Source organism: Pristiophorus japonicus, chromosome 2, assembly GCF_044704955.1.
Source record: "Pristiophorus japonicus isolate sPriJap1 chromosome 2, sPriJap1.hap1, whole genome shotgun sequence".
In the NCBI taxonomy this organism is placed as follows: domain Eukaryota; kingdom Metazoa; phylum Chordata; class Chondrichthyes; family Pristiophoridae; genus Pristiophorus; species Pristiophorus japonicus.
In genome coordinates this window covers 21,715,700-21,739,868 of record NC_091978.1, presented here as the reverse complement: position 1 = coordinate 21,739,868, position 24,169 = coordinate 21,715,700, and the positions used below count along the sequence as shown (strand labels likewise).

At 42.8% G+C, this 24,169-nt stretch overlaps 1 protein-coding gene across 5 annotated transcripts in view; it reads right to left on the bottom strand.

Annotated features, from left to right (window-relative positions):
• The window catches only part of atrn (attractin), a 418,894-nt gene that overhangs the window by 324,241 nt on the left and 70,484 nt on the right, over positions 1-24,169 (bottom strand). For all 5 annotated transcript variants that reach the window (XM_070866810.1, XM_070866809.1, XM_070866811.1 and 2 more), the window contains exon 4: positions 8,749-8,877. In XM_070866810.1, coding sequence (XP_070722911.1) covers positions 8,749-8,877 — 129 coding nt within the window. The remainder of the gene's footprint in view (positions 1-8,748; positions 8,878-24,169) is intronic.

Here is a 24,169-nt window from a genome sequence, read left to right as displayed (position 1 = left end):
GAATGAAGGCCTGCCTCAAGCACCGCAGCTCAGCTCGAAGGCTGCTTGCTGCCTGCCGCTGCCGTCGAGACACTGACGCCACACCGCTGCCTGAAAGGCCTGCCTGAAGCACTTTCACACAGGTAGGAACATGGTTTATTTAATCTTTTCTTTGCTTATAAATTTTTATTCAGGTTGGATTTATTTGTATAATATTTGTCGAAGTATAACTAAGGATTGATTGTAGAATTTAATGACTTCCCTTCCCCCCCCCCCACACCTCGTTCCCTATGCCTAATTTGTAACCTGCGCCTGATTTTTTTAAAAGTGTAGACAAGGTTTTTTCAAGCGTACAAAAATCTTCACTTACTCCATTCTAAGTTAGTTTGGAGTACGTTTTCACTGTGGAAACTTTGAAATCAGGCGTCAGTGGCCGGACACGCCCCCTTTTGAAAAGAAAATTCAGTTCCAAAGTGAAACTGTTCTACCTGACCAGAACTGCAGAAAACTAAATGTGGAGAATTCCGATTTCTAAGATACTCCGTTCTACACCAGTTGCTCCTAAAAATCAGGAGCAAATCATGTGGAAACTTGGGGCCAATGTCAGGTTCCACAAATATGCTGACAGCATCCAGCTCCATCACCACCATAAGAACCTAAGAATATAATAGGAGCAGTAGGCGGCCATTTGGCCCCTCGAGCCTGCTCCACCATTCAATAAGATCATGGCAGATCTTATCTTGGCCTCAACTCCACTTTCCTGCCTGTTCCCCATAACTCTCAACTCCCCTGCAGTTCAAAAATCTGTCTATCTCCACCTTGAATATATTCATCGACTCAGCCTCCACAGCTCTCTGGGATAGAGAATTCCAAAGATTCACAAACCTCAGAGAAGAAATTCCTCCTCATCTCTGTCTAAAATGGACGATCCCTTATTCTGAAACTATGCCCGAGAGTTCTGGATTCCCCACGAGGAGAAACATCCTCAGCATCGACCCTGTCAAGCTCCTTCAGAATCTTCTATATCTCAATAAGTTCACCTCTCATTCTTCTAAACTCCAATGAGTATAGGCCCAACCTTGCCTCATAAGACAACCCCTTCATCTCCGGAATCAACCTAGTGAACCTTCTCTGAACTGCCTCCAATACATCCCTCCTTAAATAAGGAGACCAAAACTGTACGCAGTGCTCCAGGTCTGGTCTCACCAATGGCGTCTACAGTTGTAGCAAGACTTCCCTACTTTTATACTCCATTCCCCTTACAATAAAGGCCAACATTCCATTTGCCTTCCTAATTATTTGCTGTACCTGCATGCTAACTGTGTTTCATGTATAAGGATACCCAGATCCCTCTGTACCACAGCATTCTGTAGTCTCTCTCCATTTAAATAATATTTTGCTTTTCTATTCTTCCTACCAAAGTGGATAATCTTACATCTCCCCACATTATACTCCATCTGCCAAATTTTTTGCTCACTCACTTAACCTATCCATGTCCCTTTGCAGACTCCGTGTCCTCCTCACAACTTGCTTTCCCACCTATCTTTGCACCGTCAGCAAATGTGGCGACATGACACTCTGTCCCTTCATCCAAGTCATTAACATAGATTGTAAATAGTTGAGGACCCAGCACCGATCCCTGTGGCACCTCACTAATTACAGTTTGCCAACCTGAAAATGACCCATTTAGCTCGACTATTTTCTGTTAGTTAGCCAATCCTCTAGCCATACTAATATATTATCCCCAACACCATGAGCTCTTATCTTGTGCATTAACCATTTATGTGGCACCTTATCAAATGCCTTTTGAAAATTCAAATACACTACATCTATTGGTTCCCTTTATCCACCCTGCTCATTACATCCTCAAAGAACTCTAATAAATTTGTCACAAATGATTTCCCTTTCATAAAACCATGTTGACTATATTTGATTATATTATGATTTTCTAAATGTCCTGTTACTACTCCCTTAAGAACATATTAGGAGCAGGAGTAGGCCATATGGCCCCTTGAGCCTGCTCAGCCATTCAATAAGATCATGGCTGATCTGATCATGGACTCAGCTTCACTTCCCTGCCCGCTCCCCATAACCCCTTATCCCCTTATCGTTTAAGAAACTGTCTATTTCTGTCTTAAATTTATTCAATGTCCCAGCTTACATAGCTCTCTGAGGCAGCAAATTCCACAGATTTACAACCCTCTGGGAGAAAAAATTTCTCCTCATCTCTGTTTTAAATGGGCGACCCCTTATTCTAAGATCATGCCCTCTAGTTCTAGTCTCCCCCATCAGTGGAAACATCTTCTCTGCATCCACCTTGTCAAGCCTCCTCATAATCTTATACTTTTCGATAAGATCACCTCTCCGGTTCAACCAGTCTACTCACAACCGGTATGGCATTGAGCTGAGCTTCTGACCCCTACATCCTCTCCATCACACAGACCAACTACGTACACCTTCATATCACCTGTCACGACTCAGTCCATCTGTTGCTGCAACCCTCATTAATGCTTTTGTTGCCTCAAGACTCAACCATTGCAGCTCTCCACGTGTTGGCTCCAGGCTTCCACCATCCAAAGCTCTATTGCCCATTTCATACCTTGTACTCTGTCATTTTATAGTCTGATTACAACTATGTTAAAGCTGTTGTGATAAAATAATGGTTGCAGAGCTACAGATATCAGATGGGGTAAAAAAAAAATTGGGCAGAGATGGCTTTTCAGAAGGGTAATAAAGGAGGCGAGGGAGATGGAGGGATTTAGGAAGCGAATACCAGAGCATGGTGTCTTTGCAGCTGAAACCGTGGCTACCAATTGTGGGGCAAAGATAGGGGGTGTGAGAAAAACATTTTTTGCAAGCTACTGTATAATTATTATTAAGGAAAGCATCACAAGCTTTGTCTGAAAATTGTGTAACCTTGTTTATCTGGTGTGTCCCTTCATGAAATCACATGGCATGAAATCATGAAATCCATTGGTTATCTTACATTTATGGGATCATGGCATGGAAACTGTTAGTTGTTGGTTTCTGCTTATTGTGCGGCAGTCAGCAGGTGGCTGTTTGGCTTGGGAGATGTGGAAATTTATTGACATGCGGCTCAAGGTCTCAAACTAATGGATGTTTTTGATATAAACAAGCCTGGCCTTAAAGCATATTCTCAGAGCAAAACTTAATAAAGTCCCACATGAGAGACTGTTAACTAAGGTAGAAGCCCATGGAACTAAATGCAAATTATTGACCTGGTTCGGAGATTGGCTGAGCGTCAGGAGACAGATATTAGGGATAATGGGAAGGTGCTCTGATTGGCAGGATGTGACTGATGGTGTTTATCAGGGATCAGTGTTGGGGACTCAACTATTGACAGTATTTATTAACGACATGGTTGATGGTATAGAAAGCTATATATCCAAATTTGCCGATGACACAAAGATAGGCGGCATTATAGGTAATGTAGCTGAAAGCACAAAATTACATAGGTATATCGATAAATTAAGCGAATGGGTAAAACTGTGGAAAATGGATTTCAAAGTAGGTAAATGTGAGGTTGGACCTAAAAAGGATAGAACAAGGAATTTTTAAAAAAATGGTGAATTGCTAAAAACAGTGGAGATCCAAAGAGACTTCGCTGTTCAGGAACATAGATTATTAAAAAGTCATGAACATGTACAGAAAATAAGCAGAAAGGGCAAATGGAATGCTGGCCTTTATATCTAGAGGATGACAATACAAGGGGGTACAAGTTATGCTGCATCTATACAAAGCCCTGGTTAGACCACACCTGTAGTACTGAGTCAGAGTCGTAACGGCACAGAAGGAGGCCATTCAGCACAACGAGTCCATGCCAGTTCTCTGTAGAGCAATGCAGTCAGTCCCATTCCCCCGTTCTATCCCCGCAGCCCTGCAGGTTTATTTCCCTCAAGTGCCGATCCAATTTTCTTTTGAAATCATTGATCATCTGCTTCTACCACCCTCGTCAGCAGCGAGTTCCAGGTCATTACCACTCGTTGCATAAAAAAAGTTCTTCCTCACATCCCCTCGTATCTTTTGCCCAAACCTTTAAATTTGTGTCTCCTAGTACTCATCAGCTAATGGGAACAGCTGTTCTCTATCTACCTTATCCAACCCATCATGTTCTTGTATACCTCTATTAAATCTCCCCTCAAACTCCTTTGCTCTCTGGAGAATAGCCCGAGTTTCTCCAACCTAACATTATAGCTAAAATCCCTCATCCCTGGAACCATTCTGGTAAATCTCCTCTGCACCCTCGCAAGGACCTTCACATCCTTCCTAGAGTGTGGTGTGAAGAAATGAATGCAATACTCCAGTTATGGTCTAACCAGAGCTTTATAAAGGTTCAGCGTAACTTCCCTGCTTTTGTACTCAATACCTCTATGTATGAAACCAAAGATCCCATATGCTTTGCTAACTACTCTCTCAATATGCCCTTCAAAGATCTATGCACATGAACCCCCATGTCCCACTGTCCCTGCACACTCTTTAGAACTGTGCCATTAAGTCTAAATTGCCTCTCCCTATCCCTTCTGCCAAAATGCATCACCAAAGTACTCATGAACTATTCTAGCATCTGGAACTCACTGCCTAGAAGAGTGGTGGATGCAGAAACCCTCGCCACTTTTAAGAGATGGTTGGATGGGCACTTAGTGTAGTAACCTGCAGGGTTACAGACCGAGAGCTGGCAATTGGGATTAGACTGGATGACCTTTTGTTGGATGGACTAGATAGAAACATAGAAAATAGGTGCAGGAGCAGGCCATTCAGCCCTTCTAGCCTGCACCGCCATTCAATGAGTTCATGGCTGAACATGAAACTTCAGTACCCCCTTCCTGCTTTCTCGCCATACCCCTTGATCCCCCGAGTAGTAAGGACTTCATCTAACTTCCTTTTGAATATATTTAGTGAATTGGCCCCAACCACTTTCTGTGGCAGAGAATTCCACAGGTTCACCACTCTCTGGGTGAAGAAGTCTCTCCTCATCTTGGTCCCAAATGGCTTACCCCTTATCCTTAGACTGTGACCCCTGGTTCTGGACTTCCCCAACATTGGGAACATTTTTCCTGTCTGACAACCAGTTCTCAATCCACGTCAGCACACTATCCCCAATCCCATGTGCTTTAACTTTGCACATTAATCTCTTGTGTGGGACCTTGTCGAAAGCCTTCTGAAAGTCCAAATATACCACATTAACTGGTTCTCCTTTGTCCACTTTACTGGAAACATCCTCAAAAAATTCCAGAAGATTTGTCAAGCATGATTTCCCCTTCACAAATCCATGCTGACTTGGACCCATCATGTCACCATTTTCCAAATGCGCTGCTATGACATCCTTAATAATTGATTCCATCATTTTACCCACTACTGAGGTCAGGCTGACCGGTCTATAATTCCCTGTTTTCTCTCTCCCTCCTTTTTTAAAAAGTGGGGTTACATTGGCTACCCTCCACTCCATAGGAACTGATCCAGAGTCAATGGAATGTTGGAAAATGACTGTCAATGCATCCGCTATTTCCAAGGCCACCTCCTTAAGTACTCTGGGATGCAGTCCATCAGGCCCTGGGGATTTATCGGCCTTCAATCCCATCAATTTCCCCAACACAATTTCCCGACTAATAAAGATTTCCCTCAGTTCCTCCTCCCTACTAGACCCTCTGACCCCTTTTATATCCGGAAGGTTGTTTGTGTCCTCCTCAGTGAATACCGAACCAAAGTACTTGTTCAATTGGTCTGCCATTTCTTTGTTCCCCGTTATGACTTCCCCTGATTCTGACTGCAGGGGACCTACGTTTGTCTTTACTAACCTTTTTCTCTTTACATACCTATAGAAACTTTTGCAATCCGCCTTAATGTTCCCTGCAAGCTTCTTCTCGTACTCCATTTTCCCTGCCCTAATCAAACCCTTTGTCCTCCTCTGCTGAGTTCTAAATTTCTCCCAGTCCCCAGGTTCGCTGCTATTTCTGGCCAATTTGTATGCCACTTCCTTGGCTTTAATACTATCCCTGATTTCCCTAGATAGTCACGGTTGAGCCACCTTCCCTTTTTTATTTTTACGCCAGACAGGAATGTACAATTGTTGTAATTCATCCATGCGGTCTCTAAATGTCTGCCATTGCCCATCCACAGTCAACCCCTTAAGTATCATTCGACAATCTATCTTAGCCAATTCACGCCTCATACCTTCAAAGTTACCCTTCTTTAAGTTCTGGACCATGGTCTCTGAATTAACTGTATCATTCTCCATCCTAATGCAGAATTCCACCATATTATGGTCACTCTTCCCCAAGGGGCCTCGCACAATGAGATTGCTAATTAGTCCTCTCTCATTACACAACACCCAGTCTAAGATGGCCTCCCCTCTAGTTGGTTCCTCGACATATTGGTCTAGAAAACCATCCCTTATGCACTCCAGGAAATCCTCCTCCACCGTATTGCTTCCAGTTTGATTAGCCCAATCTATGTGCATATTAAAGTCACCCATTATAACTGCTGCACCTTTATTGCATGCACCCCTAATTTCCTCTTTGATGCCCTCCCCAACATCACTACTACTGTTTGGAGGTCTGTACACAACTCCCACGAATGTTTTTTGCCCTTTGGTGTTCTGCAGCTCTACCCATATAGATTCCACATCATCCAAGCTGATGTCTTTCCTAACTATTGCATTAATCTCCTCTAATGGTAAGTACTGCAGGGAATAGAATAGGGCCAAGGTGATCTCCTGGACTAGTTTCGATCGCCTGGATGGGTCAGAGAGGAATTTTCCCATATTTTTTCTCCCTAAATTAGCCTGGGTTTTTAATCTGGTTTTTGCCTCTCCCAGGAGATCATTTGGCTCCAGTTGGGGTGGAGTGTAGAATGTTTTAGTTTAAGGGGTGTCGCAGTTGTGGTGAGGCAGATTGGCTGGACTGGGTGCTCTTTGCTTTTCCGTCATTGTTCATGGGTTTATGTGCAACCTTCAGGGCTGTTGACCAAGGGCCGTGTGGCTCTTTATCGGACGGTGCGAACACGATGGGCCGGAATGGCCTCCTTCTGCGCTGCAAATTTCTATGTTTCTCACTACGTACTGAATTCCATCTGTCAATTGTCTGCCCATTCTGCTAGCCTGTCTATGTTCTGTTGCAGTCGATTGATATCATCACCCCACTTCCAAGTTGGGTATCACCGGCAAATTTTGAAATTTTACTCAGCATTCTAATATCCAAGTCATTTATATATATCAAAAAAGCAGTGGTCCTCGCATTGACCCTTGGGGAACACCACTGCCTACCAATCTGAAAAACAACCATTCACCACAACTCGCTGTTTTCTGTCCTTAAGCTGATTATGGCAATCCCTTCCGCTATCTCCACCCCACTTCCTTTTGCAACCTGGGTTGCAAGCCATCTGGACCAGGCGACTTATCTGCTCTAAGCATGACCAACCTTTCCAGTACACCCTATCAATTTTCACCCCATCCATTACCTCTACTATCTCCGCTTCTACTGATATTTTGTCGGCATCCTCTTCCTTAGTAAAGTGCTGATACAAAGTGCTCATTAACTATTCTAGCCTTGCACTACTGTGAGCAGCTCTGGGTACCACACCTTAGGGAGGATATATTGGCCTTGGTGGGAGTTTACCGGAATGATACCCAGATTCCAACTATGCGAAAATTGATATGAGGCGAGATTACACAAATTAGGGTTGTATTCCTAGAATTTAGAAGGTTAAGGCGTGATCTGATTGAAGATTTCAAGATATTAAGGGGAACAAATGGGGTAGATAGAGAAGAACTATCCCTGCTGGTTGGGGAGTCCAGGATTCGGGGGCATAGACCAAATATTAGAGCCAGATCTTTCAGGAGAGAAATTAGCAAACACTTGTACACACAAGGGTGGTAGAAGTTTGAAACTTGTTTCCGCAAATGGCAATTGATACTAGCTGGATAGATTTTTGTTTACCAAAGGTATTAAGAGATGGGCCAAAGGCAGGTATATGGAGTTAGGTCGCAGATCAGCTGTCATCTCACTGAATGGCGGAAAAGGCTCGAGTGGCTAAATGGCGTGTTCCTATTAAACTGGACACGCTTAAGTGGTAGCAAGCCACCCAGGTTTGATTACCTCGGAACCTTGTGGATGTTATGCTTTGCCGGGTTGTATCTCAATATCTGACTTAGTATTTTTATAATTGTACATTTTTCATTTTATCACTTCTTGTATTGTTGCTTCTTTTATAACTGTGGGACATCCTGCAAATTATAAAGAATTAGTACATCTGCAAGGGAATCAAACATGCTGGCTACTTCTTATGTCAAAGAAAAACATTCAACTTCACAGAAACAGAAGATTCACCAACCACAGAATGGAGCATCCTGTAAATTATGGGTCTGACACCCTCACTGAATTTAAGAGGACTGCGGAAGAGTTTGATGTGATTTATGTCTGACAGCTGTGAGCTCCCACTTCAAGGCTAAAGCGTATAATTTCAGATTAGCTTAAAAAGGATAAACTATGACACTGGACAGTGGTGTGTTCTTGTTAGGAGTTTGGAGCTGGCCCTAGTGTTCCTCTAACTGAATATAGATAGCAAAAATTCAAACTCCCATCAAGCAGTTTACTAACGAACAGCAAGTTTGGTGTTGACCTTGAAGCCTTATTTACTGGATCATCAACAAAATGTTGTTGCATTCCAATCTGTTCCAAGAATTCTCTGTTGTGAAATTATTGATTGAACTGTGAAAACACACTCTACATTGACATTTTGCTTAATACTTACTTGTATGTAATGTTGAATCCAGTCAGATTATAGGCAGCATCGCTAAAAAAATGTAGCAAAGCATAGCCGGATCTTGCAACAACCTCAGGTATAGTCTCATTCCCATTCTTCTCAGGTACGATTAAACCACTGAGGGAGAAAAAGGAGAACAAAAAAAATGAATTGGGGTTTTGAAAAATTCAATGCACTCAATTTTAATGGATAGTGAAGTGTATATTTCAGAAAATGTACACAGCTTGGGGCATCCCGGTACCTCAGTGCACCTGCCCAGGGAATAAGGGAGCCGATCTGTGCTGATGTGGCTGATCTCAGCAGAGGCTCAGAATAACCCAAGGTTGCGGACACCTGACCACGACCCAGAAGTGCAAGGCTCCAGGAGAGTGATCAGGAACAACGGATAGCGGATGAGTGACGATGGCAATGACTATCACGATGCCCCCAATCGCTTGACCAACACACAATATTGAGCCTCTTGCATTAATAAAGGCAGACTTGGGCAAGATACCAGAGGGTTCACAAAACTAGAGAATGCACGAATATAATTGGGATGACAAAATAATTAAAAACCTGCAACGAAAAGTACCCAGTAATGAGGCTGGAGACAAAGAAAATGACGACACCACAATCTTAATGACTCTTCTACAGGACATTGCTTCTTTGACCAAACTGAGCTTGTCCTGCGGCAGTCTCAAAAACAAGCCTCAACAAGATACCTGGCACTGAATTTTAAGGCTGCAATTCAATTAAACAGCCTTCTGGCACTCGCTGCCATGGCTAGTGTGAAGAATAACCGATTGGGTATTATTTCAGACAAGTGACACTCATTGAAGCATATGTTGGGAGAAGACAATTCCTTAAAGGATGGCAAAGGGAGGGGACAGAACCAGCTTGGTAAAAACAAGTTTTGTTTGAAGAATTAGACCAGAGGACTTGTTTAAACATAATCTAAATGTCAAGTTTGTTTAAATCATTACATGAACTACACAGAACATTTCTATGGGTCAATCAATGACATTTCAGAAAAGCTTCAAATTCATAACAAGGTGACTCGTTCATTGCATAACTGCTTCAACATTGAAGGAACATCATTCACTTTTCTTCATTCATTGCCACAATAGTCCATTAAATAAACCTGAGAACTAATGTCGTAACAGCACAGATCTGCTCTTGAAACAAATAAACCATAATTCAGGAACTTATAGCTATCAGCATCAAGTAGATTTCAATTTTTTTTAATTAAAGTAGTAATTTTCAACATATAAAAATCAATTCATGCCAATTATTGGGTTAATACATTAGCTTGAACAGAGGATTGGTTAATGGACAGAAAACAGAATATGAATAAACAGGTCATTTTTGGGTTGGCAGGCTGTAACTGGTGGGGTGCCGCAAGAATCAGTGCTTGTGCCTCAGTTATTTACAATCTATATTAGTAACTTGGATATATCACACTGGTGATACAAGGCTTGGTGCGAAAGTAAGCTGTGGGGAGGAGGCAAAGAGGGATATAGGCAGGTTAAGTGAGTGTGCAAGATAGCATATGGAGTATAATATGGGGAAACGTGAGGTTATTCACTTTGCTAGCAAGAATCAAAAAATAGAATATTTTTTTGAAAGATGGGAGACGAGTAAATGTTGGACTACAAAGGGATGTGTGTGTCCTTGTACCTGAATTACAGGAAGTTAAAATGCTGGTGCAACAAGCAATTTTAAGGCAAATGATGTGTTAGCCTCGAATACAAAAGCAGAATACTGCGGATGCTGGAATCTGAAATAAAGACAGAAAAAGCTGGAAATCTCAGCGGGTCAGGCAGCATCTCTGGAGAGAAACAGTTAACATTTCAGGTTGATGACCCTTCATCAGAACTGCCGTTAGCCTTTCGTGAAAGGCGTTTGAAGTACAGGAATAAGAAAGCCTTGCTGCAATTATGGAGGGCTTTCGTGAGATCACACCTTGAGTATTGTATACAGTTTTGATTTCCTTACCCAAGGACATACTAGACTTAGAAGGGTTGCAACAAAAGTTCACTAGATTGAAAGACTTGAAAAAAAGACTTGCATTTCAATTGCACCATCCAAGACCTCAGGACGTCCCAAAGCACTTGGCAGCCAATTAAGTACTTTTTGAAGTGAAGTCACTGTAGGAAACGCCTCAGCCAATTTGTACTCAACACATGAAATGATAATGACCAGATAATGTTTTTGTGATGTTGATTTAAGGATAAATATTGGCAAGAATATCGGGGATAACTCCCCTGCTCTTCTTTGAAATAGTGCCATGGGATCTTTTACATCCACCTGAGGGGGCAGACGGGGCCTCGGTTTAACGTCTCATCTGAAATCTAGCACATCCAACAGTGCAGCACATCCTCAGCACTGCACTGGAGTGTCAGCCGAGACTTTTGTGCTCAAATCTCTGGAGTGGGACTTGAACCCATAACCTTCTGATTCAGATGAGTGCACTACTAACTGAGCCACTGCAGACACGTATTCCTGGGATGGGAGGGCTGTCCTCTGAGATGATTAAGTATAATGGGCCTATATTCTCTGACATTTAGAAGAATAAGAGGCCTTGAGAGGCTGTTTCCCATGATGGGAGAGTCGAGAACTAGAGGGCATCATCTCAAGATACAGGGACGGTCATTTAGGGTTGAGATAAGGAGAAATTCCTTCACTCACCGAGTTATGTCTCTTTGGAATTCTCTACCACAAAGGGCCGTGGATGCTCAGTCATTGACTAGATTCAAGGCTGAGATTGATGGATTTTTGGGCATTAAGGGGATCAAGGGATTGGGGATCAGGCTGGAAAGAAGAGTTGAATTAAAAGATCAGCCATGATCTTATTGATGATGGAGCAGGCTCGAGGGGCCATTCCTTATGCTCATAGAAACATAGAAAATTGGTGCAGGAGTAGGCCATTCGGCCCTTCGAGCCTGCACCGCCATGCAATAAGATCATGGCTGATCATTCCCTCAGTACCCCTTTCCTGCTTTCGCTCCATGCCCCTTGATCCCCTGAGCCATAAGGGCCATATCGAACTCCCTCTTGAATATATCCAATGAACTGGCATCAACAACTCTCTGCGGCAGGGAATTCTACAGGTTAACAACTCTGAGTGAAGAAGTTTCTCCTCATCTCAGTCCTAAATGGCCTACCCCTTATCCTGAGACTGTGTTCCCCTGGTTCTGGACTTCCCCAATATCGGAAACATTCTACCCGCATCTAACCTGTCCAGTCCCGTCAGAATCTTGTGTTTCTACGAGATCCTCTCTCATCCTTCTAAACTCCAATGTATAAGGCCCAGTTGATAGTCTCTCCTCATATGTCAGTACAACCATCCCTGGAATCAGTCTGGTGAACCTTCGCTGCGCTCCCTCAATAGCAAGAACATCCTTCCTCAGATTAGGAGACCAAAACTGAACACAATATTCCAGATGAGGCCTCACCAAGGCCCTGTACAACTGCAGTAAGACCTCCCTGCTCCTAGACTCAAATCCCATAGCTATGAAGGCCAACATATCATTTGCCTTCTTCACCGCCTGCTGTACCTGCATGCCAACTTTCAACGACTGATGAACCATGAAACCCATGTCTCGTTGAACCTCCCCTTTTCCTAATCTGCCACCATTCAGATAATATTCTGTCTTCGCGTTATTGCCCCCAAAGTGAATAACCTCACATTTATCCACATTATACTGCATCTGCCATGCATTTGCCCACTCACCCCTAACCTGTCCAAGTCACCCTGCAGCCTCTTAGCTTCCCCCTCACAGCTCACACCGCCACCCTGTTTAGTGTTGTTGTAGGGCGCTTCCGAAGGCAAAGGCACCTGCAGGGCATATGTATGTACACGTGTATAAAATGGCTGCCAGAGATTTTGCAAAGCATCAGGGGAACTCAACTGGATGATCTGGCCACATTCCGAGGTAACTGATACAACTGTGTTTCTCACACAGACACACACAATTAAGTCCAAATCAGCACATTCTGAAACCCAGACCAGATGTCTCTGCCCAATGGTACAAAATGGAACTCTAATTGTATTTAGATAAGAAAGCTAGGCTCAGGCAGAACCCAAGGACAGTAGAGATAAGGAGGTCTGGAGAACATCACGAGGGCATGAGTTCATCACCCAGTCCCCTGGTGACTGGGGGGCCAACTCCATTGGTCCAGAGGAATCGATTTGTAATCAATTCTCATTATGATTGGATTGTGTCCAGCCGAAGTAGGCTGTGTAACTGTAGCAAACTGTTGTAAAACATATAAGTATCGATGAATTCCTTTGTTCAGTGGAGGGAAATGCCTGGAGAAACCCAGAGGCTTCATCCCAGCCGGGTAATAAAGACCGTTTTGAAATTGGAACCTACCCAGAGTGATTCTTCCAGCAAAACATTTGCGCTAACAGTGTCATCTGCAAACTTGGAGATATTACACTCAATTCCTTCATCTAAATCATTGATGTATATTGTAAAGTGCTGGGGTCCCAGCACTGAGCCCTGCGGCACTCCACTAGTCACTGCCTGCCATTCTGAAAAGGACCAGTTTATCCCGACTCTGCTTCTTGTCTACCAAACAGTTCTCTATCCACGTCAGTATATTACCCCCAATACCATGTGCTTTGATTTTGCACACTAATCTCGTGCGGGACCTTGTCAAAAGCCTTTTGAAAGTCCAAATACACCACATCCACTGGTTCTTCCTTGTCCACTCTACTAGTTACATCCTCAAAAAATTCCAGAAGATTTGTCAAACAAGATTGCCCCGTCATAAATCCATGCTGACTTGGACCGATCCTGTCACTGCTTTCCAAATGCGCTGCTATTTCATCCTTAATTGATTCCAACATTTTCCCCACTACTGATATCAGGCTAACCGGTCTATAATTACCCGCTTTCTCTCTCCCTCCCTTTTTAAAAAGTGGTGTTACATTAGCTACCCTCCAGTCCATAGGAACTGACCCAGAGTTGATAGTAAGAACATAAACATACGACCCAGTCTAAGATCCGTGATCTTCAAACACTCTTTTCCTCAGGCGGTCGAAGGCTGCACTGGTGCACTGGAGGCGGTGTTGGATCTCATCAATGCCTGCTCTTGTTGATAGGAGGCTCCCGAGATAGGGGAAGTGGTCCACGTTGTCCAGGGCCACGCCTTGGATCTTGATGTTTGGGGGGCAGTTCTGTGCAGCGAGGACAGGCTGGTGGAGGACCTTTGTCTTACTAATGTTTAGCGTAAGGCCCATGCTTTCATAAGCCTCGGTAAATACGTTGACTATGTCCTGGAGTTCAGCCTGTGTGTGTGCACAGACGCAGGCGTTGTCCGCATACTGTAGCTCGACGACAGAGGTTGGAGTAGTCTTGGACCTGGTCTGGAGACGGCGAAGAAAGAGTGTTTGAAGATCAGTCCCTCAAAACTGTCACCAAGCTCATGGCACCAGGCCATCGTAATACCCGCCCTCCTGCATGGATCAGAGACGTGGACCATGTACAATAGACACCTCAAGTCGCTGGAGAAATACCACCAGCGATGTCTCCGCAAGACCCTGCAAATCCCCTGGGAGAACAGACGCATAAACATTAGCGCCCTCGTCCAGGCCAACATCCCCAGCATTGAAGCACTGACCACACTTGATCAGCTCCGCTGGGCAGGTCACATAGTCTGCATGCCAGACACGAGACTCGCAAAGCAAGCGCTCTACTCGGAACTCGTCCACGGCAAACGAGCCAAAGGCGAGCAGAGGAAACGTTACAAGGACAAAGCCTCCCTGCTAAAGTGCGACATCTCCACTGACACCTGGAAGTCCTTGGCCATAGACCACCCTAAGTGGAGGAAGTGCATTCGGGAGGGTGCTGAGCTCCTCGAGTATCGTCGCCGAGATCATACAGAAATCAAGCGCAGGCAACGGAAGGAGCGTGCGGCAAACCAGGCTCCCTGCCCACCCTTGCCCTCAACAACTATCTGTCCGACCTGTGACAGAGACTGTGGTTCTCATATCGGACTGTACAGCCACCTAAGAACTCATGCTAAGAGTGGAAAGCAAGTCTTCCTCGATTCCGAGGGACTGCCTATGAGATGAAAATGAAGATCCCTGATAATCTGCAAATAAAAAGAAATTAGAATATGCCGTTTGTGGACCAACAATCTCAGACACAGATTTTCCCTCCTCCAATACCAACACAGGCAAGTACACTTTTAGTAGTCAACAGCTGATGTGTTTGGGAGTTTTCTTCTGAACTGAAGAACCAAGGTAACCAGAAATTGAAAAGTGTACCAAACAAGGCAAGATAAATCAAAGAGTCAGTAAGCACGGCCAAACAAACTTGGGGTTTAAAAAACTTTCCTAGAAAGGGAATCCAGGGAAGTAAAGAAGTTCAACAAATTTACAATTTGGACTTTGATAAATAAGAAATTAAGTGGCAGAGAATAAAAATAAATGTTCCAAGTTGTTCGGAAGGCAGACAGGCCAGAGGTTTCTAGCTGTAAACCTGTGAGCTGTCAAATCAAGTCACTCACCCAGAAATGGCTCAAAGTATCCATCTGTCAATTGATGACTGACCATCCATAACCATAAGAAATACTTTATACTCTGGAGTAGGTTACTGCATTTAAATACAATCTTTTGTTGACAGCCATGTCTCATCTTCCGTTAAATGACAGGAGGGCCTCGCTCTGCTGGGAAATAGTGACCTCCACTCTGGGAGCCAAGTAATCTATTGTTACAGCCCTCAAGGGTCGAGAATTTCAAAGATTTACCATCCTCGAGTGATGAAATTTCTCATCTCAGTCCTAAATGGCCGACCTCTTATTCTGAGACTGTGACCCCTGGTTCTAGACTCCCCAACCAGAGGAAACATCCTCCCTGCATCTACACTGGGTAAGAGTTTTATATGTTTCAAATAATTTTGTATGTTTCAAGATGTGTTGGTTTAATATATTTTTGAACTATATTTTGGGGATCAGGAAGTTCATGCACACCCTTACCTCAGGAATGGGGTGCAGTCTGTAAATGGGGTAAAATTGTTGGGTAAAAGTCAATTTCATGAGCTTAATGACCTTGAATTATCTGTGCTTTATACTCCAAAGTTACTACACGATAAATTATTTCAATCAGAGAGATTTGTCAGGCTATGGGGAGAGCACGGAGCAGTGGCATTAGTTTTGGATTGTTCTAGAAAAGAGTTGGCACAGAAACAATTTTCCAAAAGGTGGCCTACTGTGCTTGAAACATCTATGATTCCAAATCAAATTTTAAATCTCCACAGAGCTTCTGTTTTGTGGAACACGCTATTTGCGTTTTCTTTCTTTGGCTTAATTTTACTTTCTGGCCCTGGCTGTGGAGGCTCGGTCGTTGACTATATTCAAGGCAAAAGATAGATAGGTTTTTGGATATTAAGGGAATCAAGGGATATGGGGATAGTGTGGGAAAGTGGAGTTTAAGTAGAAGATCAGCCAAGATCTTATTGAATGGCAGAGCAGGCTCGAGGGGCCGAATGGCAGGCCAGGCTTGAGGGGCCGAATGGCCGACTCCTGCTGCTATTTATGTTTTTATGTTGACTATAGAATCCTGCAGCCCCTTATAAGCACATTTTAGGTAAAAAATAGCAGAATTGAAACAATTGAATATGCCTTGACCTCCAAACAGCTGATTAAAAGATAGGCACCATTTGTGTCCTTCCTTAACTACCAATGTCCAGGGAGTACAGCCAGTAATTCACCGCACAATCTCTACAATAAAAACATGCATTAACATGGCATCTTTATATGTGAAGACTGCTGCTAAGTTGTAACAGAGTCAGGAGGAAAAGACTGCAGATATACACTCCAGACACAAAAATCTTAAGTGGACTAGTAAATTGTACCAATTCCTGCCAACAACATTTTAATCCGTGAAGTTCGCATGTATCATTCCAGTGATTTCCGATACCGGCTGCAACAATGATAATAAATCCCCCACACGGATACAAGTGTCAAAACACAGGGCAGATTATAAATGGCTGTAATTAGTGGTGACTTACACACCAGCTTTTGTGGACCTGATAATGAGCAGCCAATCTTCCGGAATTGCTGTAGATCGTGAATCAAGAGAAGGATCGCTATTAAAGTATCGGCACCAGTATTTCAGGGAAAGGAAGGTTGACAGTTGTGGCAGAAAGCTTAACTCATTGATGAAAATCAAATGGAGCAATAAATATTGTTCAGTAAATGGGAGAAAAAGGATCATGGTGCCAATATAAAAGTACTTATGCGCACAGCAGAGGCCATATTTGGGTTGAGGAGCCTTGGAAAGGAAGGAAACCACACACACCAAGATCATTACATTATAATCAATACTGCGGCATAAATCAGAGTAAAAGAATAAAATGATTCCAGCAAACTTAATTCTAAATCCAGATTCCAGCACGTGATTTTAAATCCATGCCATGTTGAAATTAGAAGATATAAATGGCTTTAAAAAAAAGGGTAAACACTGAATGGGGTAGAATGACAAGAATAATTTGGGTAACAGATACTATAAAAAGTCGATAATTGAAACAAAATGGCAATCTTTATCATTGATTTTTACATTCTCATAACTAAAGTAAAACCTCTGACAGTGCAGCACTCCCTCAGTACTGCATTGGAGTGTCGGCCTAGATTTCTGTGCTCAAATCGCTAGAGTGGGGCTTGAACCCACAACCTTGTGAAGAAAGTTTGAGCAGATTGGGCCTATACTCTTTGAAGTTTAGAAAAATGAGAGGTGATCTTATTAAAACACGTGATTCTGAGGGGGCTTAACAGGGTAGATAGAGAGAGAATGTTTTCCCTCATGGGGGAATCTAGGGGCATAGTTTCAGAATAAGGGGTCGCACATTTAAAATGGAGGGGAGGAGGAATTTCTTCGCTGAGGACCGTGAATCTTTGAAATTCTATATCCCTGCGGAGGCTGGGTCATTGACTATATTTAAGGTGGAGATATTTGGTACAATACAAAACCAGTACATACACCTAAAAGACAAAGGTTCCAGTTGTAGAGTTAAGCAACCATGGTCATCAAACGAGGCATGATACAGTATCAAGCTGAAAGAAAAGGTTTATACAAATGCAAGATGTGGAAAACTAAGACTGGGAGAGTTAGAAAAAAGCAATGGGATACATCGAAAATAATGAGGTACAAAAAGGGAATACAAAAAAAATTTGTAAGGGATACCAAAGCTAACTACAAAGCTTTTGCAAATATATTGAGAGAAAGAGCGGCAGAGAGGAATATAGGCCCATTAAAGATGGATGCAGGCAAGACTACAATTGATAGAAAATAATAGACTTGACAACAGAGTGCTTTGTATCCATTTTCAATGAAAAGGACAAAATGCCAGTGGTACAAGGGAACCTAAAAATAAAAGTCGTGGAAGGAACAAAGTTTTTAAAATGGGAAAGGAGAAAATAATGGTACTCAAGCGACAAATCTCCAGGACCTGATGGTTTCCATCCCAGGGTAATAAAAGAAATGATAGAAAATGGAGGCATATTAGTCAGAATTTTCCAAAGCTTTCTCGATTCATGAATTGCACCTCTGGATTAGAACATGGCAAGTAGCATTCCATTATTTAAGGAAGGGCGGGACAGAGAAAGCAGGTAACTACATACCTCACTGTTTTGACCAAGAATTCACACCTGAAACGTATGCGTACAGTACATGAATGAGTAGGTGAGCAAGCCAGAGGACGAGTAGAAATCCTACCATTTCAAGTTACAAAATTGAACTCAATAAATTTGCTAGTTAGCACCTGAAAATGACAATGAAAGTTGCTGTTGTTAAAAATCCAACTGGTTCACTAACATCCTTCAAGGAAAGGAACCTGCCACCCTATCTGATCTGGTCTACATGCGACTCCAGTTAAACATTACGCAGCTCACTCTTAAATCAGTCAGGCAACTCTTAATACCCTGGGATGCATTCCAGGGGACTTATCTACCTGGAGCCCCATTAGCCTGTCCAGCACTACCCCCCCGAGTGATGGTGATTATCTCAAGGTCCTCCCTTCCCACATTCCCGTGACCAGCAATTTTTGGCATGGTTTTTGTGTCTTCCACTGTGAAGACCGAAGCAAAATAATTGTTTAAGGTCTCAGCCATTTCCACATTTCCCATTATTAAATCCCCCTTCTCATCTTCTAAGGGACCAACATTTACTTTAGTCACTCTTTTCCGGTTTATATATCGGTAAAAGCTTTTACTATCTGTTTTTATGTTTTCCGCAAGTTTACTTTCGTAATCTATCTTTCCTTTCTTTATTGCTTTTTTAGTCATTCTTTGCTGTCGTTTAAAATTTTCCCAATCTTCTAGTTTTCCACTATAAACTACGCCCACCAGTGACTTTTTCCCCTTACTATCTCTAATCTCCACCCACAATGATTCAACATTTTGTTCATTAGAGCCAATATCGTCTCTCACAACTGCCCGAATATCATCCTTTATTAACAGAGCGACCCCACCTCCTTTCCCTTCTTGTCTATTTTTCCGAATTGTCAGATGCCCCTGTATGTTTAATTCCCAGTCTTGGCCACCCTGCAACCACGTTAGTCAGTGATTTCTGCACTAGGACACCCAGGTCCCTCTGAACATCAACAATTCTAAATCTCTCAGCATTTAAAAAATACTCTGCTTTTCTATTTTTCCTACCAAAGTGGATAACTTCACATTTCTCCACATTATATTCCATTTGCCACGTTCTTGCCCACTCAGTTAGCCTGTCTACATCTTCCCGAAGCCTCTTTGCATCCTCTCTTCCCAGCATTTAATCTAGTGAACCTTCATTGCAACCCCTCTAAGGTAAGTATATCCTTCCTCAGATAAGGGGACCAAAACTGTGCACAGTACTCCAGGTGTGGTCTCACCAAAGCCCTGTACAATTTAAGTAAGACTTCCTTAATCTTGTACTCCAAACCCCTTGCAATAATGGCCAACATAGCAAAGCAACAACCTTTAGTGATAAAAATCATGAGCATTATTACAAAATGAAAGGTTTATTAAATAAGTGGCCAAGAAAATGATCACGGTGTAACAACCAACCAAGCATTTAAGTATGGACAAAAACAGAGTTATGTAATCAGATCTACAAAACATATCCATGGAAATGAATTGGACATAAAACTTGGACAAGGCACATGAAAAGGGCGGAGTTGCAGATATAGTTCCTTTCAATGCATCAGCCACATCTAACAGCACTTTACATACGATAAATTAATTTGCAAGTACAACCACAGTTTTAATGTAATGCTGCTTTTAAGTTTACAACCAGGTCGGTTTATGGCTTTGGCTGAGAATGTCACACATATTTGAACAGTGGCACAATATCTTAATCTTCCACTTGAGCTACAGATGAAGCCACAGTTTAACATCTCATGATGTAAGAAATAATAAGGGAAAGTCGTCACTGGTGGGCATAGTCTATAGGGCCCCTAATAGTAGCCACACTGTCGAACAGAGTATAAATCAAGAAATAATAAGAAAGGTACGGCAATAATCATGGACGATTTTAATCTTCATATTGATTGGACAAATCAAATTGACCAAGGTAGCCTTAAGGAAGCGTTCATAAAGTGTATTCGGGATGATTTCCTTGAAGTACATTGTAGAACCAACCAGGGGGCAGGCTATCTTAGATCTAGTATTCTGTAGAGACAGGATTAATAAATGATCTCATAATAAAGGTTCATCTTGGAAAGAGCAATCATAGCATGGTTGAATTTCAAATTCAGTTGGAGGATGAGTAAGTTGGATCGCAAACCAGTGTCCTGATCTTAAATAAAGAAGACTACAAAGATATGAAGGCAGAGTTGGCTAAAGTGGACTGGGAAAATAGATTAAAGTCTAAGACGGTTGATGAGCAGCGGCAGACATTTAAGGAGATATTTCATAACTCTCAGCAAAAATATATTCCAGTGAGAAGGAAAGACTTTGAGAAGAGAGAACTATCCGTGGCTAACTAAGGAAGTAAAGGATGGTATCAAATTCAATACAATGGCATACAATCTTGCCAAGATTAGTGGAAGGCCAAGGATTGGGATATTTTAAAAAAAACAGCAAAGGACAACTAAAAATGAGAGAGAAGATGGACGATGAGAGTAAACTAGCAAGAAATATAAAAAAAGATAATAATAAGCTTCTACAGGTATATAAAATGGAACAGAGAAGTTAAAGTACCCTCTTCCTTTTTATATACCTGCAGAAGGTATATAAAAAGGTCGGTCCCTTAGAGTTTGAGACTGGGGCATTAATAATCGGGAACAGGGAAATGGCAGAGACTTCAAACAAATATTTTGTATCGGTAGAAGACACTAAAAACATCCCAATAATAGATAGTCAAGGGGTATACGGAAGGGGGAACTTAAAACAATCACAATCACTAAAGAAAAAGTACTTAGTAAAATAATGGGACTAAAGGTGGACAAGTCCACTGGACCTGATGGCCTGCATCCTAGGGTCTTAAAAGAAGTGGCTGCAGAGATGGTGGATGCATTGGTTGCAATCTACCAAAATACCCTGGAGTCTGGAGAGGACCCAGCGGACTGGAAAACTGCAAATGTAATGCCCCTATTTAAAAAAGGAGGGAGGCAGAAAGCAGGAAACAATAGAAACATAGAAAATAGGTGCAGGAGTAGGCCATTCGGCCCTTCTAGCCTGCACCGCCATTCAATGAGTTCATGGCTGAACATGCAACTTCAGTACCCCATTCCTGCTTTCTCGCCATACCCCTTGATCCCCCTAGTAGTAAGGACTTCATCTAACTCCTTTTTGAATATATTTAGTGAATTGGCCTCAACAACTTTCTGTGGTAGAGAATTCCACAGGTTCACCACTCTCTGGGTGAAGAAGTTTCTCCTCATCTCGGTCCTAAATGGCTTACCCCTTATTCTTAGACTGTGACCCCTGGTTCTGTACTTTCCCAACATTGGGAACATTCTTCCTGCATCTAACCTGTCTAAACCCATCAGAATTTTAAACGTTTCTATGAGGTCCCCTCTCATTCTTCTGAACTCCAGTGAATACAAGCCCAGTTGATCCACTCTTTCTTGATAGGTCAGTCCCGCCATCCCGGGAATCAGTCTGGTGAACCTTCGCTGCACTCCCTCAATAGCAAGAATGTCCTTCCTCGGGTTAGGAGACCAAAACTGTACACAATACTCCAGGTGTGGCCTCAACAAGGCCCTGTACAACTGTAGCAACACCTCCCTGCCCCTGTACTCAAATCCCCTCGCTATGAAGGCCAACATGCCATTTGCTTTCTTAACCGCCTGCTGTACCTGCATGCCAACCTTCATAGACTGATGTACCATGACACCCAGGTCTCGTTGCACCTCCCCTTTTCCGAATCTGTCACCATTCAGATAATAGTCTGTCTCTCTCTTTTTACCACCAAAGTGGATAACCTCACATTTATCCACATTATGCTTCATCTGCCATGCATTTTCCCACTCACCTGTTGTAGGAGGTAGGCACCTTTAGAATATACCAGAATACTAGGCATTAGGCACCTGCTAGATATATCTAAACGCATATAAGTTTAAAGTGGACACACACATAAAATGGCTGCCCAGGCATGATGGGAAATCAGGTAGTCAAGCTGTGAACTGTTGAACGTTCAATGACCGAGCAATAACCCTGTGAGGCCCACTATAGGAATGCCTGGGATGCGGGAAGAAAGAGATAAGAAGGAAACAATCTCCTGTGAACAAGGTCATAAACCAATTAATTCCCCAGGAAGAAAGATAAGAGGGAAACCATCTCCTGTAAACAAGGTTATAAACCAATTATTTCTCCCAGATGAAAGAACGAGGGAGAGAACCTATAAAGTCATCGATCAGCCCAAGCTGACAATAACCGAACATATGGTTCCCGGGATACTATTGGGTTAAAAGAACCTATATGTAATCTATAATCGTTGTGATTGGCTTGTGTCCAGCCGTGATGGGCTGTGTCGCTGTAGTAAACTGTTTTGTAACTGTTGTGAAACATATAAAGGTGCATGTAACCCTTTGTTCGGTGGAGAGAAACCTGGATACGGTCCTGAGTTTTTCCTCCCCGCTGAGCGTAATAAAAGCCGCATCAGCATTGGAACCGACTGAGTGTTGAGTGATTCTTCTGAGAAAACACTAACACACCTAACCTATCCAAGTCACTGCAGCCTCATAGCATCCTCCTCGCAGCTCACACTGCCACCCAACTTAGTGTCATCCGCAAATTTGGAGATACTACATTTAATCCCCTCGTCTAAATCATTAATGTACAGTGTAAACAGCTGGGGCCCCAGCACAGAACCTTGCGGTACCCCACTAGTCACTGCCTGCCATTCTGAAATGTACACATTTACTCCTACTCTTTGCTTCCTGTCTGACAACCAGTTCTCAATCCATGTCAGCACACTACCCCCAATCCCATGTGCTTTAACTTTGCACACTAACCTCTTGTGTGGGACCTTGTCGAAAGCCTTCTGAAAGTCCAAATATACCACATCAACTGGTTCTCCCTTGTCCACTCTACTGGAAACATCCTCAAAAAATTCCAGAAGATTTTTCAAGCATGATTTCCCTTTCACAAATCCATGCTGACTTGGACCTATCATGTCATCTCTTTCCAAATGCGCTGCTATGACATCCTTAATAATTGATTCCATCATTTTACCCACTACTGAGGTCAGGCTGACCGGTCTATAATTCCCTGTTTTCTCTCTCCCTCCTTTTTTTAAAAAGTGGGGTTACATTGGCTACCCTCCACTCCATAGGAACTGATCCAGAGTCAATGGAATGTTGGAAAATGACGGTCAATGCATCCGCTATTTCCAAGGCCACCTCCTTAAGTACTCTGGGATGCAATCCATCAGGCCCTGGGGATTTATCGGCCTTCAATCCCATCAATTTCCCCAACACAATTTCCCGACTAATAAGGATTTCCCTCAATTCCTCCTCCTTACTAGACCCTCTGACCCCTTTTATATCCGGAAGGTTGTTTGTGTCCACCTTAGTGAATACCGAACCAAAGTACTTGTTCAATTGGTCTGCCATTTCTTTGTTCCCCATTATGACTTCCCCTGATTCTGACTGCAGGGGACCTACGTTTGTCTTTACTAACCTTTTTCTCTTTACATATCTATAGAAACTTTTGCAATCGTCTTAATGTTCCCTGCAAGCTTCTTCTCGTACTCCATTTTCCCTGCCCTAATCAAACCTTTTGTCCTCCTCTGCTGAGTTCTAAATTTCTCCCAGTCTCCGGGTTCGCTGCTAATTCTGGCCAATTTGTATGCCACTTCCTTGGCTTTAATATGATCCCTGATTTCTCTTGATAGTCATGGTTGAGCCACCTTCCCTTTTTTATTTTTACGCCAAACAGGAATGTACAATTGTTGTAGTTCATCCATGCGGTCTCTAAATGTCTGCCATTGCCCATC